At 35.5% G+C, this 15570-nt stretch overlaps 1 protein-coding gene across 4 annotated transcripts in view; it reads left to right on the top strand.

Annotated features, from left to right (window-relative positions):
• The first annotated feature begins 2451 nt into the window (after positions 1 to 2451).
• Positions 2452 to 15570, top strand: part of GRIA2 (glutamate ionotropic receptor AMPA type subunit 2) — a 1022901-nt gene continuing 1009782 nt past the window's right edge. Inside the window, exons 1-2 of one of the 4 annotated variants that reach the window (XM_044062451.1) lie at positions 2452 to 3740; positions 4208 to 4348. In XM_044062451.1, coding sequence (XP_043918386.1) covers positions 3653 to 3740; positions 4208 to 4348 — 229 coding nt within the window. In that variant the 5' untranslated portion in view covers positions 2452 to 3652. The remainder of the gene's footprint in view (positions 3741 to 4207; positions 4349 to 15570) is intronic. The other 3 variants (XM_044062449.1, XM_044062448.1, XM_044062447.1) reach the window with 3 other exon arrangements.

The following is a 15570-nucleotide window of genomic DNA, read 5'->3' on the forward strand; positions in this document are numbered from 1 at the left end:
TGTTGCCATTTCTACCTTTTTTCTCTTAAAAAAACGATTAAATATCTTCAAAACTTCTTCCCTAGTTACATGCAGAAATGTAGCAAAATGTACCTCTTCATACTTCTTGGCTACTTCACTCTGAGTGTAGAATAAATCAAAATTCTAGTTCCAGAAGAAATAGCAAGGGAATTGTTACGGCTAGGCTTGTATAGGCCCTAGGGTCGATAGCCTAGTACCAACCTATGAACCTATGAACCAAGGCTTCCAGTTCTCTGCCAAATTGACTTGTAGTGAAACAATTTCTGGTGGCTGCCATTAGGACATGTTTCTACTGTGAATTATAATTCTGTACTCCTACATACCCAAATGATTGAAAACAAATACACTTCTTCATTTCTGGTAATATATTTCTCCATTCCTGACACCATATAACATCTGAATGCTTGACAGAATGCTCAGAAAATGCTTCCCAGATACTGTTGTTTATTCTGGCTGCCTTCTAGAAGAAATGTGGACATGTGATATACTTTTTCTAGTAGCGATTTAATAGGAAATTTAAAGCATATACTCCATTATATTACAAGTTTATCTGTTTGTTTTTTACACTGCTTTCTGCTTCCAGTTATTTAATGGCTGCACACATAATAATTCCACCTAATCTTGCAAGTGTATGAACTTAAAAGCAAAACTTTAGTGCAACCCATAATATGTAATTTTGCTTTTATTATGGCAGCATTTGACATTTCAATGTGCAGTCCTAATAACAAACCACTTTATATGCCTGTAAGGCCAAACTAGTCTTCTGGAATCCAAACAGTTACTTGCATCACAGTTACTCTTTGGTGTAACTGCTATACATTACAAACTCTACTGTTAACACAACTATAGTTATCAAGGTCACACTCTAGTGCTCATTCAGAGTTCACACCTCTCAGACACGTAATGAATAAATTCACTTTCATGAGAATATGTGCCAATCTGTTCTACCTTTTGTAAAATAAGGGCAGTGTGATTTGGAAGACACATGCATACAGACACACATACACACACAAAGTGTATTTGTGTCTGGATGTATTCAAACAACGCAGTTACAAAGACAGAATGAGGACATTTACTTAGCCCACCTGTTATTATTCCTGTACAATAAGCGGTCTATCAATATAACATTCTTAATTCTCTGAAAAGTAGTTTGAGTATACTTACACAGTGTATGACCATATGTATATACTAGGCCAATGACTACCAGGACCTTTATAAACCTAGATGTTGAATCCAACTCAGTTGTGTCCCCCCTGTATCACACATAATCTCATATCCCTTGTCATGCCTTGATTATTCAGAAATTCAAGATTATACTATAGGGTGGCAATGTAATAATCTCAATATACATTTCAAGAAGAATATGTCTTGCTCATATCATTTCTAGTCTACACACATTGCTATGTTAAACTATTATTTTATATTAAGAGTGTTGTACTACTCACCCAAAGCACTATCTTCCTGTTTCGATCTTTGTGAGTCAGCACAACAGAATTACAAAAAATTATATCTCTAGGAATATAGTCAGACCCTTTTCTTTTCTATTTAGTATAAAACCATCACTAAGTAATTTCATAAATTCAAATGCACAAATTATTGTAATTAATATAATAAATTAGGGCTGTAACCACAGTTTTTGAAATAGTCCACCAGCCTCCAGAATGGTGACCCCTGCCCACCCTCAAAAGAGCATTAAAATGGCTTTTATACAGTAAATTTCAGAAATGTGAATTTGATGATGCAGCACATCTATTAAAATTATTATACTATAAACACTCACATTGATAAAAGTAATAAAGCAAGCATACATGATATTGAACATAGTTATTTCTTTTGATTTCACTTATTTGTTTAAAGCTGGGACATTTGGTTCAATTGTGCTGGGCAAATGAAGATATATAACCATTAATCTATACACAATGTGCTAGGGCATTCCTACTGATATAATAAAGCAAGCGATTACCTCCCTGACTTCAGGTGGATTGTAGGCTTTGCTAATTTACACACCAATAGACTACAGTCAAATGGCACATAGGACAGAATTATAACGTGCAAAAGCCCACTGTGATGACAGATTTTATAATTTGCCCATTTTATGTTAGCATATAATTTTGCCATTATATTTGTCACACCTACAAAAAGAAACCGAATGTGGTTTTAGTAAACCTTATATACAAGTAAAATGGCAAAACATCACCTTTATATGCTATATTTTTGTCAAAGGGTTCCATTACCGTGAATCGTTTTAAACTATTGCAACTGTCATTTTATATTATACTCTCTCTCTCTCTCTCTCACACACACACACACACACACACACATGTATACCACTGCAATATAACGGCTACAGATATTCAGGTATGCTTGCATCATTATGCTGTGACAAATTATTTTTTTCTTGACTGAAATTAGGGAATATGCACCTAAGAACTGGAGATGGAGATGTAATTTGTTAGATGTTAGAAATGTCATCAAGGATGGATGGAATTCTCTAATTGTGTTAAGACGAGAAAGGAGAAGGAGTTGAAGAGGTCTGCTTATAAGAGATGGAACTGTGCTCCCGAGAATCCCTGTTCAGTGCAACCACTGGATTCATTTCATCTGCCACAAAATCAGGAGACTTAAATCTCATTTTTAAAGCTTATCTTTTTTTTACAAGCCACCCGCGTGACTTTTAATAAAATGGAAGCTGCAAAATCACTTTAGTTGAGCCCGTCTTACTGGAAGAGTGTATCAACATCAGGACCCCTGCAGTTAAATCCAGCTATGTTATCCACAAAAAGTCCCTAACTAATATCCCACGTATTTTACATGTATATATTTTTATTAACATATTTCGATAGAAACATACTCTGGAAATTTCTTTCTTTAGCGATTTTATACAGTATTGTACAAGAGCAGTCCATTCGTTTCCTAGGAAACAAGAGAACGAGCATGCTCTGAGCTACATCTTAGGCATACACAACCTGTGTTGACATAATGCAGATTCCTTTGCTTAGACAAAACGTTAACGGTCTAGTTTCCTAAACTGTTGTCATATTACGGCTTTGTGCTCGTCATACCACCCCGAATTTGGATCGATTATCATCTGTAAAGCAAAAAGAAAGAAAAAAAAAAACACTAAAGAAAAGACTGCGTTATGTTAAGCAGGGCACTTCTACACAGCCCGAATTCCGAGATTTCCAGTTTTACTTGTTAGTATTGGCTTTTGTGATCCTGTGCATCTTCTCCTGCCTCCTATTCGACACTGTTCGTGATTTCTCGTCGTCATTATCATTCCATCCTTGTCGGTGGTGCCACAAGAGCTGGAATCATCTGCTGCCGGGTCCACCAGAGGTGCAGTGTTGTGCTGAAGGAAGAGCTCGGTGCAAATTCTGTGCCTGCATGCTTTTGTCAATGCACTGAGGCAGTGGAACAACAGCAATACTGAAAGGGGGGACGTCTGCATTGCATTGTACCACAGTATTCCAGTACCTTTGGAGATAGGACCAGGACTCGGGAATAGTAAAAGACATTCCCAGAAAAAAAGAGGTCTTAGTGGTGAATACTCCAGCCAATATGTTCAGGATCTAACACTTTCACAAATCTGGCACACGGAAGGGTAATTTGTGGAGGCTGTATTTTTAAGGAAATGCAAAAGATTATGAATATTTCTGTCTTCCTCGTTCCTATTTTTTTGGGACTGGCTTTTGGTGCTTATTCTAACGGCGTACAAATAGGTGGGTAATGCATTCTGTTATCACTTTTACCGTGTTGAAACGTTTATTGTTGATTAGCATTTTTACACCAGTAAGTGCATTTTCATTGTAAGGCTGCAGCCTGCAGGGTCTTGTAGTAACAGGTTAAGCATAACTGCAGTTTTCAACCAGAACATGCAGAATGATGGTTTTTGCAAGCAAATTGCCAGCCATTAAAATCTAAATAATCATGTACCTAAACACTACTTCCTTTAGTTAACCATAGGGATAGGCTGACAATCAGTCTTGGGAAACACGATCTGAATTTAAGATAACAAATGCAATCGTGTAACAGATACCAAAAACGAGGTTACCGGTATTTTTCTATTTGATTTTGTTTTTATAGGCGCTATGTTGGACAATTTTCAACTGTATTGCAATACACCGAGAACTTGTAAAATTATGTCTATCTGATTATGAACCTCTTGACTTTTTTTTCTACTGTACAGGAGGTTTATTTCCAAGGGGCGCAGATCAGGAATACAGTGCTTTTCGGATAGGAATGGTTCAGTATTCCTCCACTGACTATAGGCTGACGCCCCATATCGACAATCTGGAGGTAGCAAACAGTTTCGCCATGACCAATGCTTGTGAGTAATGAATATTCATTTTATGGATGCAAAAAAAATGAAAATATACTAAATCACAAGTCACAGGCTTGACTTTTGTTTTCTTCAACGATCTTGCACGTAAGCATTACTTGTAGCATTTTAAACGTCTGTCTGTTTTGGGAAAGTGCAGCAAAACTAGCCCTCGTGTGTAAAAAGAATGCTATTTTATGTCAGTACACTTTAAGTCTGCACACCTTGCCATATGTGATATTAGTCATATGTACTACATATTGAAATATATGTGTATATGGATGGATGGATTCTGTGTGCTGATGAGTAGACCGCATGAGGCACACATTGGCTATAACAAGTCCTGGGTTAAAATTATGTGCTCTTAGCATGGTTACATAGAGTTACATGCTTTTAGCATGTTAACCGAGCACGGCATGGACCACTGCACCCGCAGACGTTTAGGATTTCAGAGTCACAAAAGACATAACCCTGATTTTAATAACGCAAACAAATTTTCTTTGCAGATCTGTTTCCGCTTAGATTTAACATGTCCACATAGCTGACATTTTTACGCAGGATGATTTTGATAATTGCAAGGAAAAAAGAACATGAAAATGGTGTGCTGAATGTGGCATGTATGTAGGTGCTCATGCATATGTTTGGTGGCATAACTATAGTCCCTGTTATCATTCACAGTTCTTATCTTCTGTAATCCGTCTGTCACTAAAACACTGGCTGTTGCAAAAAAAATAAAAAATAAAAACGGCACTGTTTTGAAAAGGTATGGTGTAAATTGCAGAAGTTTCTGCATAATGCACAGTACTATATTTCTTTGTATTGCTCTTTCATTTAAATCTCCAGCCTAAGTATTTCTATGAGTTTCCATTTTCTATCTTTCAGAAAAAAGGCAAGGCAAAGAGCGGCGGTGTCTAAGCTCGTATTAACTACAGCACACACATGCGCAGTAATGTAGACTACTTTCTGGCAAATCGATGCCAGACATCCCAAAGATATGCTGTAGGTGGATTGGACACTCTAAATTGACCCTAGGTGTGAGTGTGTGAGTGTGTGCGTGTGTGTGCCTTCTGTGGAAGGTTGGGCGCCGGGCTGGCAACTCGACACTGTAAAACTCCACTGCCAATCATGAGCGGACAGGTGATCCGCTGTGGCGACCCCTAAACGGGAAAAAGCCGAAAGAAGAAGAAGGTGTGAATATTTGTCCAATTCCTGACCACTTATCAGTATGGACCACGCACGTTGCATATCAGCAAAGTAATCAGATAGCCAATTTACCTAGCTCTGTATTTCAAAAATATGTTTAGGCAGATAGCAGCATGCAGCAGTATCTACACCTGAATGTCTGTTTGCGTACTGTGAGGTCTACCTGCAGAAACAATACTGCGAATCATTTGCAAAACTGTATTTGTCTGATGACAAAGTTATGTGAAGCTAGTAGTCCGCCGTGAAAATGTCAGTAATTTAGTACCTGTAGCGAAATGCTGCAAATGAGATTCTGTGCGAAATAAGCTGAGGTGCATATGTGTTAGATGTCATTTGTATTGTTAGCCAGTGATATGTCCACAGAGCTTTGTTGCATGTTTTGATATACATTGATATAACTTACTTGAAAATAAAATACCTTATTTTTTAAAAAAAGTTTGATCGTGTGGAATATAACAGGCCTGTAGCTGAACAAACACACGATCTTCTGCTGTCCTACCTGAAACGCGGGGAAAACTGTATGCGAGTTTGTAGGCAATGTTGTGTATGCAATAAAAAACAATATCTGATCTTATAATCATGTGTATGAGTCAAAGGAGTTATATCGTTGATTACAGCGTGTAGGATATTGCAGGTCTACAGGGAAGACAGAACGTTAAAATGCAAATTAATGATAAAAGATGTGGTTACTGTTTTGAATTCATAGGTTACAAATAAACATGAACGGACCACGCACACACACACACACACACACACACACACACACACACACGCCTCTACACACGTGTGCGTGTACGACCGCGCGCGCGTGTATATCTATCTATCTATATATATACATATATATATATATATATATATATATATATATATATATATATATATATATATATATGTCTCTCTCTCTCTTTCTCTCTCTCTCTCCCTCTCTCTATATATATATATATTTATCCCAAAATATTGTGTGAACGATTCTAATAGTACTTGTAAGTGAACAGGACTGATTCATTGCTGCAAAGGTGGTAATAGATATTGTGTGCTATGTTATGTATTGTTATTTATATAAATACAGAATATGTTGGCGTGGCTATCAAATATATACATATTATATATATATATATATATATATATATATATATATATGTGTGTGTGTGTGTGTGTGTATATATATATATATATATATATATATATATATGTATATATATATATATATATATATATATATATGTATATATATATATATATATATGTATATATATATATATATATATATATATATATATATATGTATGTATATATATATATGTCTATGTGTATATATATATATATATATATATATATATATATATATGTCTATGTGTATATATATATATATATAGAGAGAGAGAGAGAGAGATCATGCATTGCCTGAAATAAACAATTATGCATGGGATAAAACGATACACAGAAAACAGAGTTGTATATAAAACTGACTAAAATAATGTACTTCTCAAAACACTTCCCTCTATAACGATCCATGCCGCATTGTTTAATGTAGATGAGTTTGTGGTTTGTCATATACCAGAATTAGTAAGTTTTATTTACATATACAGCTGACACCTGTCATAACAAGCCAGTGTGATCTAATTAAATTATGATACAAAAGATAAAATTGCTTGACTGATTATGAGAGCTATATGACCCCCCCCCCCCACACACACACACACAGACACATACACACACACACTTGCACATGTATATTTGGAGTTCTTTCACATATTCCTGCATTTATTTCTCAATATTTTTGCACTTTATTCAAACTGTAAATATGTTAATCAAAGCCCACAGCACATATTTTAGCATAAGTGCATAAGTGCTAATGCTTTTGGAAAAATATGCATCATAGGTAAGAGCCTGTTGATACTAAATTATTTACATATTTAGCAGAAGATGATAAATATAGATTTAAAAATATTTGACATTTAAAAATAAATGCATTTGGATGTGAAATAAAAGCTAATATGTGACTGCATATTGGAGCTGCACTTAAGGTCTGTGATAGAAAACAGGTATCTTGAAGTCTGGCAAAGTGTAAGCACTGTAAAATATTGTTCATAGACATGAGTTATGGCTTTAATTCTTTATTATGGTTGTCGTGTATATGCCCAATGTATCACTTTCCTTCAGTAAACAGTACATGCTCCAGTGGCTGACACTTTGCTTAGATAGCTGACTATTCTGTGTACAAATCCAGCAATAAATTTTATGAGACAACAGTCATCACCTTCAGTTTGTCTTTTCACAAGTGTATGTGAGAACTCCAAACTGATTGGAAATTATATGAAACTGTGTTACTGTAAACATGAAATGATTAACTGTGTTACTATGTACAATTCAAGCTATACTCTTCTGCAGATTTCAGCAGTGTGGTGGGCAGCCATTTTATTCAACTAGCAACTGGGTTTCTAAATTTTTCTAAGTATCAGTTCTACTGTATAATATAATTTTAGTTTATAAAGATAGTAGTCATTTTTTAGAGTTTTATATATATTTTAAATTACATGAATAATAACAATGATCCCTTTACACACTTGATATAAAAAATGAAACATAACTTGCTTGCCCAGCTTATTTTGTAGTATCTTAAAATAAGATCTGACTTGATTATGTCTAAATTAATTAGCAAACCTTTTTGGTGATCCCATTATCCCATTGCATACATTTTGATATATATTATTGTTTTACATAGGCTGTGCTGTTTCAAACAGACATTTTCTATGTATGTCAGTGTCCTTTTAATTCATACTCCATCTAAACCGACTCATTGTATTATTTATGTATGTATTTATTGATTTATTTATTTTAGTTTGTTAAATGGTGAGAACACAGATAAGAAGTTACCAGTTTCAGTCTCAGGCCCAAGAAAACTACAATAAAATGAATTTATACAATACAGGTACAGTGTTAAGTGCAATACAATGTGTACTGCAAGCTTAGAGTAATGCAGTAATAAGGCAAGTAAAGTTATATATTCAGTACAGGGAAATTCATTACATTATACAAGTGATTGAAATTGAAATGAGCTTATGCATTATGGAGATGTTATATACACTATATACAAGAGAGTGAAATCTTAATGTAAGTGTGATATACCGTCAGAGGAATATAGAGAGTAAAAAAACTTATCAGACAGTGACAGAATATGGTGTACTTAGGTAATGTGGCTTGGGGCATGAGACTGGCATTTAGCAAGTTTCAGAAAATGAGTTTGTGTTTATATCTGGAAGACTGGGTCTCAGGACTTTTCTTTCAGATAGGAGGGAATAGATTCACAAACTTGGGTTTAAGAACTGAGAAACAGTGATCTGTGCAGTGAAGCTTGGCTTTTGGCATTATTTAATGACAACTTAAGCACCTTAGAAAACATGTTGTTAATTTGCCTCAAGAAAACATTTCATACTTTCACTCATGTCTTTCACCCCTTATTTCCAACATGGCAGAGCCCTCCAGTTTCTCATCATGGCATGCCTGGAGTTGTCAGTTTACTTCAGTACCATAATATAGACTGATGTACTCCATATATATTTTTGCAGTGGTACAGTATTCAGAACTTGGAATTGTGCACAAAATGAAATAGCACTGAAAATATATAGTGTATTACTCACTCCTCTTTATTCTACACATCACATTAAAACCTTCAACTCTCTCTCTTTCTGTATTGTTTTCTTATACATAGGTTCATAGGTGTTTACTAGGCTAATGACCACAAGGGCCTTTTTAAGCCTAGCAATGCATCCCAAATCTCTGATAAGTTCTGATACCCTTGATAAGTGTAAGCATGGGTCTGGGAAATGAACCATCCTGGCTATACTTTAGAATGCATCCTGTTTTTTTGTTCTTCACTAATTCTTCTCCAGCATTGCATACTATCCTTGAGGATATTTGTGTCAAGTACAAGATTTTGCAATAAAATTCACCAAGCCTGTGCTTACATGCTTTCAATCATGTCATAGGTTTCTTTGCATTTTTTTAGCAAATGGGATGAAACATTTGTTACAGACCTTGTGCCATTTGTGAAAAGGTATAAGTCCGACTATCGTTTGGCGTCCATACTTTAGGAACTTTAGCGTAGTGCCCTAGGTTATTGATCTTTGTAGATCAGTACTGGTTCAATCTTTTCTTACCAGAAACAGCACAGTTTATAAAAACTACTGTACCAGTGTTCATTAGTTTGCTGAAATGTAGACATAATGCATCTACTACTCAACTCTTGGCCCAGATTTCTTAGCTATCTTGATAAAATATATATACATTATAGTTACTTAATATGACTTTTCCGCTATGAGAGTGTGTGGTGATGGGTCACACAAGATACTAGATTGAAGACACTCCACAACTCGTTTCATCTTTAATGAGTCTGTATAAATCCGTGCCACTGGTTTTTGGCTGACCCTGATGCAGTTTCGAATCTTCAGGTTATGATCCTCGAAAAGTAGAGTTACATCTGCCCTTTATATAATTTTTCTTCTTTGTGGCTGGTTAGCATTGGAAATTATAATTGCAGTAACTATACATATCACACTGAAAGCAGTGCATCTGTCTCATTGCATTTCTTTGCCTTTTCCAGCTTCATTTTGCATGGTGCTTCATGCCTCTTTCCTTTTTCTCGAGACTGTGTGTCTCTTTAAGTACATCCTTAATGATGTACCACATCTAAATATTCTGACGCACTTGCCTAATGTATATATAACTAGGCATGTTGCAAACTGTTATATAAATCAGCTAAGAATACAATTATAGAAGGCAAAGAAGTAAATTGCATTGTTTGTAAATATCGTGTGGAATTATTTGCTCATAGCAGTAAAATACCCCTTTAGACTATCAGCTGATGGTGAACTAAAGAACATGATTTGTATCGCTGATTGTAGCTATTTCTATGCCCTTGTCTCCCTGTCATATTTACTCAATACTGACTTTATTTTCATGACTATGATAATAACCAAAGTGTTCAGAATAAATAAATATCCTAAGCAGTGAATGCTGTTCAGTCCGATGTGCAAATTGTATCAATGAATAATTCTTAATTTATCATTTGAATAACATTATCCAGGATAAAACAATGACAATGGCATTGTAGTCTTGTAAATATGGTTATAGTCACTATTACTTGTATCTACAATGTTACATGGAATTTGGAGGTGGATTATTTTGTATCTGCTTAATAATGGATTTGATGTTAAAATGGAATGCTGATAATCCTAGCCTGCCATATATTCATTATTTTGCTAGTGTCTATGGTTTCATTTCTTTGCGGTTACTGAAAAAAATGAAATATTGATCTGCTTTGTTTCTGTGAGTTTGTTTGTTGTTTCCATTTATCTATATGTTTTTTTACTGGACACCTATTCATAGTGATTATTTAATCTTTTGAGTGTGCTACCATTTTGTCTTCTTTGGACATGGTACTTCTAGATACATTATCATTTTCAGCTGTATTTACACTGTAGACATTATTTCACAAGTTACCTTCTCTTATATACAACAAAAGCATATGTTTTACCTTCTCCTTCAAGATTTCTTCATATTGATAATGATTTTTATGTATGTGGCAATTGTTTGACAGATGAATGAAACACTGTGCTCGGGAATATGAAATGCTTATTAGGAGATATCTGAAAAGTATAGCACTGGAGTCTTCTTCCTTTAGTGGCCACTGTAATCAAGTATGGTATACAACACTTTGTTTTTTTGAAGAAGCATGCTCTTCCGAAACAAGTAGTGTGCTTCTGTCATTTATCTAATTCCAAACTGGTGGATTGGCAGCCTTGTGAATGAAAATTCTTTCATTCTCTTTTTATTTCTCGCTGTATTATGAATGGAGTCAACATCCACTCACTAATTAAAGAAAAAAAAAATAACTGCTTGTACTGCCTTTCTCTTTATGTTTACCTTTATCCCATTGTTTGCCCATATAATATTAGAATGAGCACACACATGCACACACACACACACACACACACACACACACACACACACACACACACACACACACACACATGCACACACACGCACTCACACGCACACACCCGCACACACACACACACACATATTCTCTTTCTGTCTCTTTTTCTCCTTTTTGTGCCATTTCACTCTGCCACCATTTTCTAACCACAAGGCTTGCTGCCGACAAATTCACTTGATGTTTTCATAAAACTGTATTTCTTCATCTTCAGATACCAGTGATTTTTAATTCCCCAGCATTTATTTGAAATAAGGAAAGCAGTCCATGAAAAAATACTGTCATGTATGCTTAAGAACAAAGTCTGGGCTAAGTGGAGATCTAACAGAAATATCTCTGATCATCTACATTTTAGGCAGCTCAGAAATAGTACAAAAAAGGCCATACTTACAGATAAAAAAACTACTACTGTAAACAACCAACAAATTCATCAAAATAATCATCAAAAGTTCTGGTCTTGCATTAATAAGCTACTTTCCCCAGGTAACTCCCGAACACCCACCCCACTTGAAGCAGATCCAAATACTCCCCTTCAAACTGCCAATACCTTTAACTCTTTCTTCACTGTGACTATACAATCTCTAGCTAGTCAACTTATCTCAGAAAATTCCAGCCCTCCCATCAACTCACCACACTCTTTATCTAAAGTCAAACTACAACCCATCTCTACTTCTCTCATCTATAAATTTATTCATAAACTCAAGCCATGTACTCCTTCTGCTGACCAACTTCCTTCCCAATATCTCTAAAAAGCAGCCAAAGTAATTGCTTATCCTATATCCATCCTTATAAATTGGACAGTTCAAGAAGGAACCATCCCAGATATTTGGAAAATCTTCCACATTATCCCCTTACATAAAGGTGGGAACTCTAATGATTACTCTAACTATCGGCCAATTGCTCTCTTATCACCCTTAGCAAAAATTATGGAAAAATACATTCACCAACAACTTTTACACCATCTCTCTCAACATAACTTAATAACAAACTGCCAACATGGCTTTAGGCCATCACATAGTACCACTACTGCACTTCTATCCTTTACAGATACCATCAATAGAAACCGTAACAAAAACATCCTCTCATCTGCACTCTTTATTGACCTCTCTAAAGTTTTTGACATGGTAAACCATACCCTCTTAATCAATATTCTTGAATCTCTTTCCTTTGACTCTCTGGCTGTTAAATGGTTCAGATCCTATCTCAGCAACAGGCAGTTCTCTGGGAAAATCAAATTTCATCCTTTTTGTCTGTCACCATCGGAGTCCCTCAGGGCTCCATTCTTGGACCACTTCTTTTCTCATTATTTATTAATGATCTCCATGTAGTAATTCCTCAAGCCACATGTATTCAATATGCAGATGATTCTACACTAATATGCTCAGCAACCTCTCCATCAGAACTATATTCTCTTACTCAAAATGTTTTCAACACTGTAGAAACATGGTTTACCAAACGTTGCCTCCTTCTTAATGCCAAAAACACAAAACACCTTCTCTTCACACCCACTACTAGGTCCTCCCCCTTAGATTTCTCAATCTCTTCAAATAATGGCACTGTTATTTTCCCAGACTCTGCCACTAAACTTTTAGGAATAACCATTGACAATAACCTCTCATTTGATTACCATATAAATAACACCATTAAAATAGTCAACAGAAAAGTAGGCTCCTTATATAGAATAAAACCTTTTTTAACCCCAGCAGCCAGAGCCAAGATTGCTCACTCCCATCTTATCTCAACCCTTCTGTACGCTTCACCTATTTATACCAACCTAAAGAAAACTAACCTTAACAAACTAGCAACTTCCTATAATAACATTGCCAGATTTGCTACTGGCAATCCCTTCAGAACCCACCACTGTTCTAATCTTAGGCAACTAGACTGGCTGTAATTCCAAAACCATCTGATAATCCCCCAACTCACAATTGCCCACAACATATTTTACCAACCCAATAACACCCCTATACTCTCAAAGCTCGTAATCCCCTATAATAATCTGAACTCCCTACGTTCTTCTAGCAAACTCCTTGCTAGCATAACAAAGTCTAATAATACGGCTGGTGACTCTCTGTTTCCCAACACAGCAGGAAAATACTGGAACCTGTTACCCAATGAACTAACTCTAATTACATCCTTGCCACTCTTTAAACAAAAACTTAAAAAACACCTCCAAACGCACTGGTTATGCCCTTGTAGTAACCCTGACTAACTACCCTCTTCACCTCTGTTTCTTCCTCTTCTAACCAAACTTCCAAACATTTAAACACTTAGTCTTGTAAGTAAGACTGACACTATTTAAACTCTAATCACCTTATTGCTGAAATCTTTCTACCTGATGTGAACGATTGTACATAATTCTTACTGTATTACATTTGTTTTAGCTTTCTTAAGTGATATTATGTTTACTGTTGCTTTTCTCAAGTATTTTTATCTCTTGAATGTAATAATTACCTGTTTTAATTTGTTTATTAATCCTTTAGTCACCATGTAACAATATTTTATACTTTTGTATATCTGTTGGAGCTTTTCTCCCCGGGCCTCTACTGAAAATGGAAATATATCCAGCTAGACTAGCCCGGTCAACAAATGTAAAATAAAAAAAATAAATAAATTTTATGTGTTATTTTACTGAGCATTTACATTGTGAGATGGCATGCCACCTTGAGCCTTAAATTAATTTTTAGCCTTTTTCAAGCATGTGTGTTATAATCTTGCTTGAGCCAAAGAAACAATTATTTTTTTCAGATTTGTTATGGTTCTAAAGTTATGTGATCTTTTTCAGTGATTGACTATGCAGTTTCTCAAACTTTTTTATCACAAGGTCATACACTTAGTGGTTTTCAGCACCCTAATGACAAAATCATATTCTTGATATTTTATCACAGTGAATTAAGACTATTGTCATGATGTCTAAAACTGGTTTAACCTGTAACATTCATGTGCATGCCAAGAATTATGTATCTTCTAAGGAAGGCATGATTTTAGATGTTTCCCAGAATTTGTAGAAATGGGAGGGGGGTGCAAATTCATGACTGCTCCTTTTTAAGAGTTTGGTATGGGCTTTGACTGTGTTGTCTCTGCCTTTTTACTGTTTTACAGAAATCTCCCCTGCAGATCTCCCTGTTATTAGCTTCTCCTGTGTCTTGGTTATGAAAAAAAAAATGAATGAGAAAGTATTATTTATTTATTTAATTATTTGGCAATCAGCCAAGTTATCTAATCCTTTCTGATCTTTTCAAGCATACTAGGGGAGATGAAACATGCTGTCATAAGTACAACATAATTAAGACTGTATGACAGTTAAAAGCAGTACATTAAGAAAATACAGTTGATAGGTACTGAACAAAAGTGTAACACAAAAGAGCATTGCAAAAACTGCTAAAGGTCACTACAGATACCAAAGAAACTAAAAATGTTTCTACACATGTTAAAAAATTAAGGAATAATGTCCAGTAATGTAATGAGCTCATCTATAAAGATATTACATATTCCAATCCCAAGGATATAGCCAATGTATTAGTAGTGCTAATCTTTCCCCTGACCTACCCATATTGTTGCCCCAGTATCCTTGGAAATCTCGCTTTCCCTGAAATCACATTGGAACAAGTCTTAAAATACCTGTCAAAGAGTGCAAGTAATAGTTGCATGGGACCAGACTACGTTCCAAGCTACATCTCATGAATGTCATGTGGTATCTGAGCCTCTACTTTACCCTTTCAAACTAATCCTATCCACAAAGCTTGTACCTGATGCCTGAAAAACAGCCACTGTGACTTTGCTACACAAGAATGGCTCCCTGTACAGATCCAGGGAATTATGGGAACTATAAGCTTATCAGACTCGTACACAAAGCCATGGAACATATCATGGCAAACCTCATTTTGTCAGAAACAGACAACCCAATGGATCCAGATCTCAATTAGTTTGGTTTTGTGAAGGGCAAGTACTAGCTCCTGAACTTATGAAGCTTCTTTAAAATGGTTACAGAGTTTGGAGACAGTGGTTACTCAATGCACACTGCTTATCTTGA

The sequence above is a fragment of the Protopterus annectens genome, chromosome 2.part1 (assembly GCF_019279795.1).
Source record: "Protopterus annectens isolate FY-2018-M chromosome 2.part1, PAN1.0, whole genome shotgun sequence".
Taxonomy (NCBI): domain Eukaryota; kingdom Metazoa; phylum Chordata; order Ceratodontiformes; family Protopteridae; genus Protopterus; species Protopterus annectens.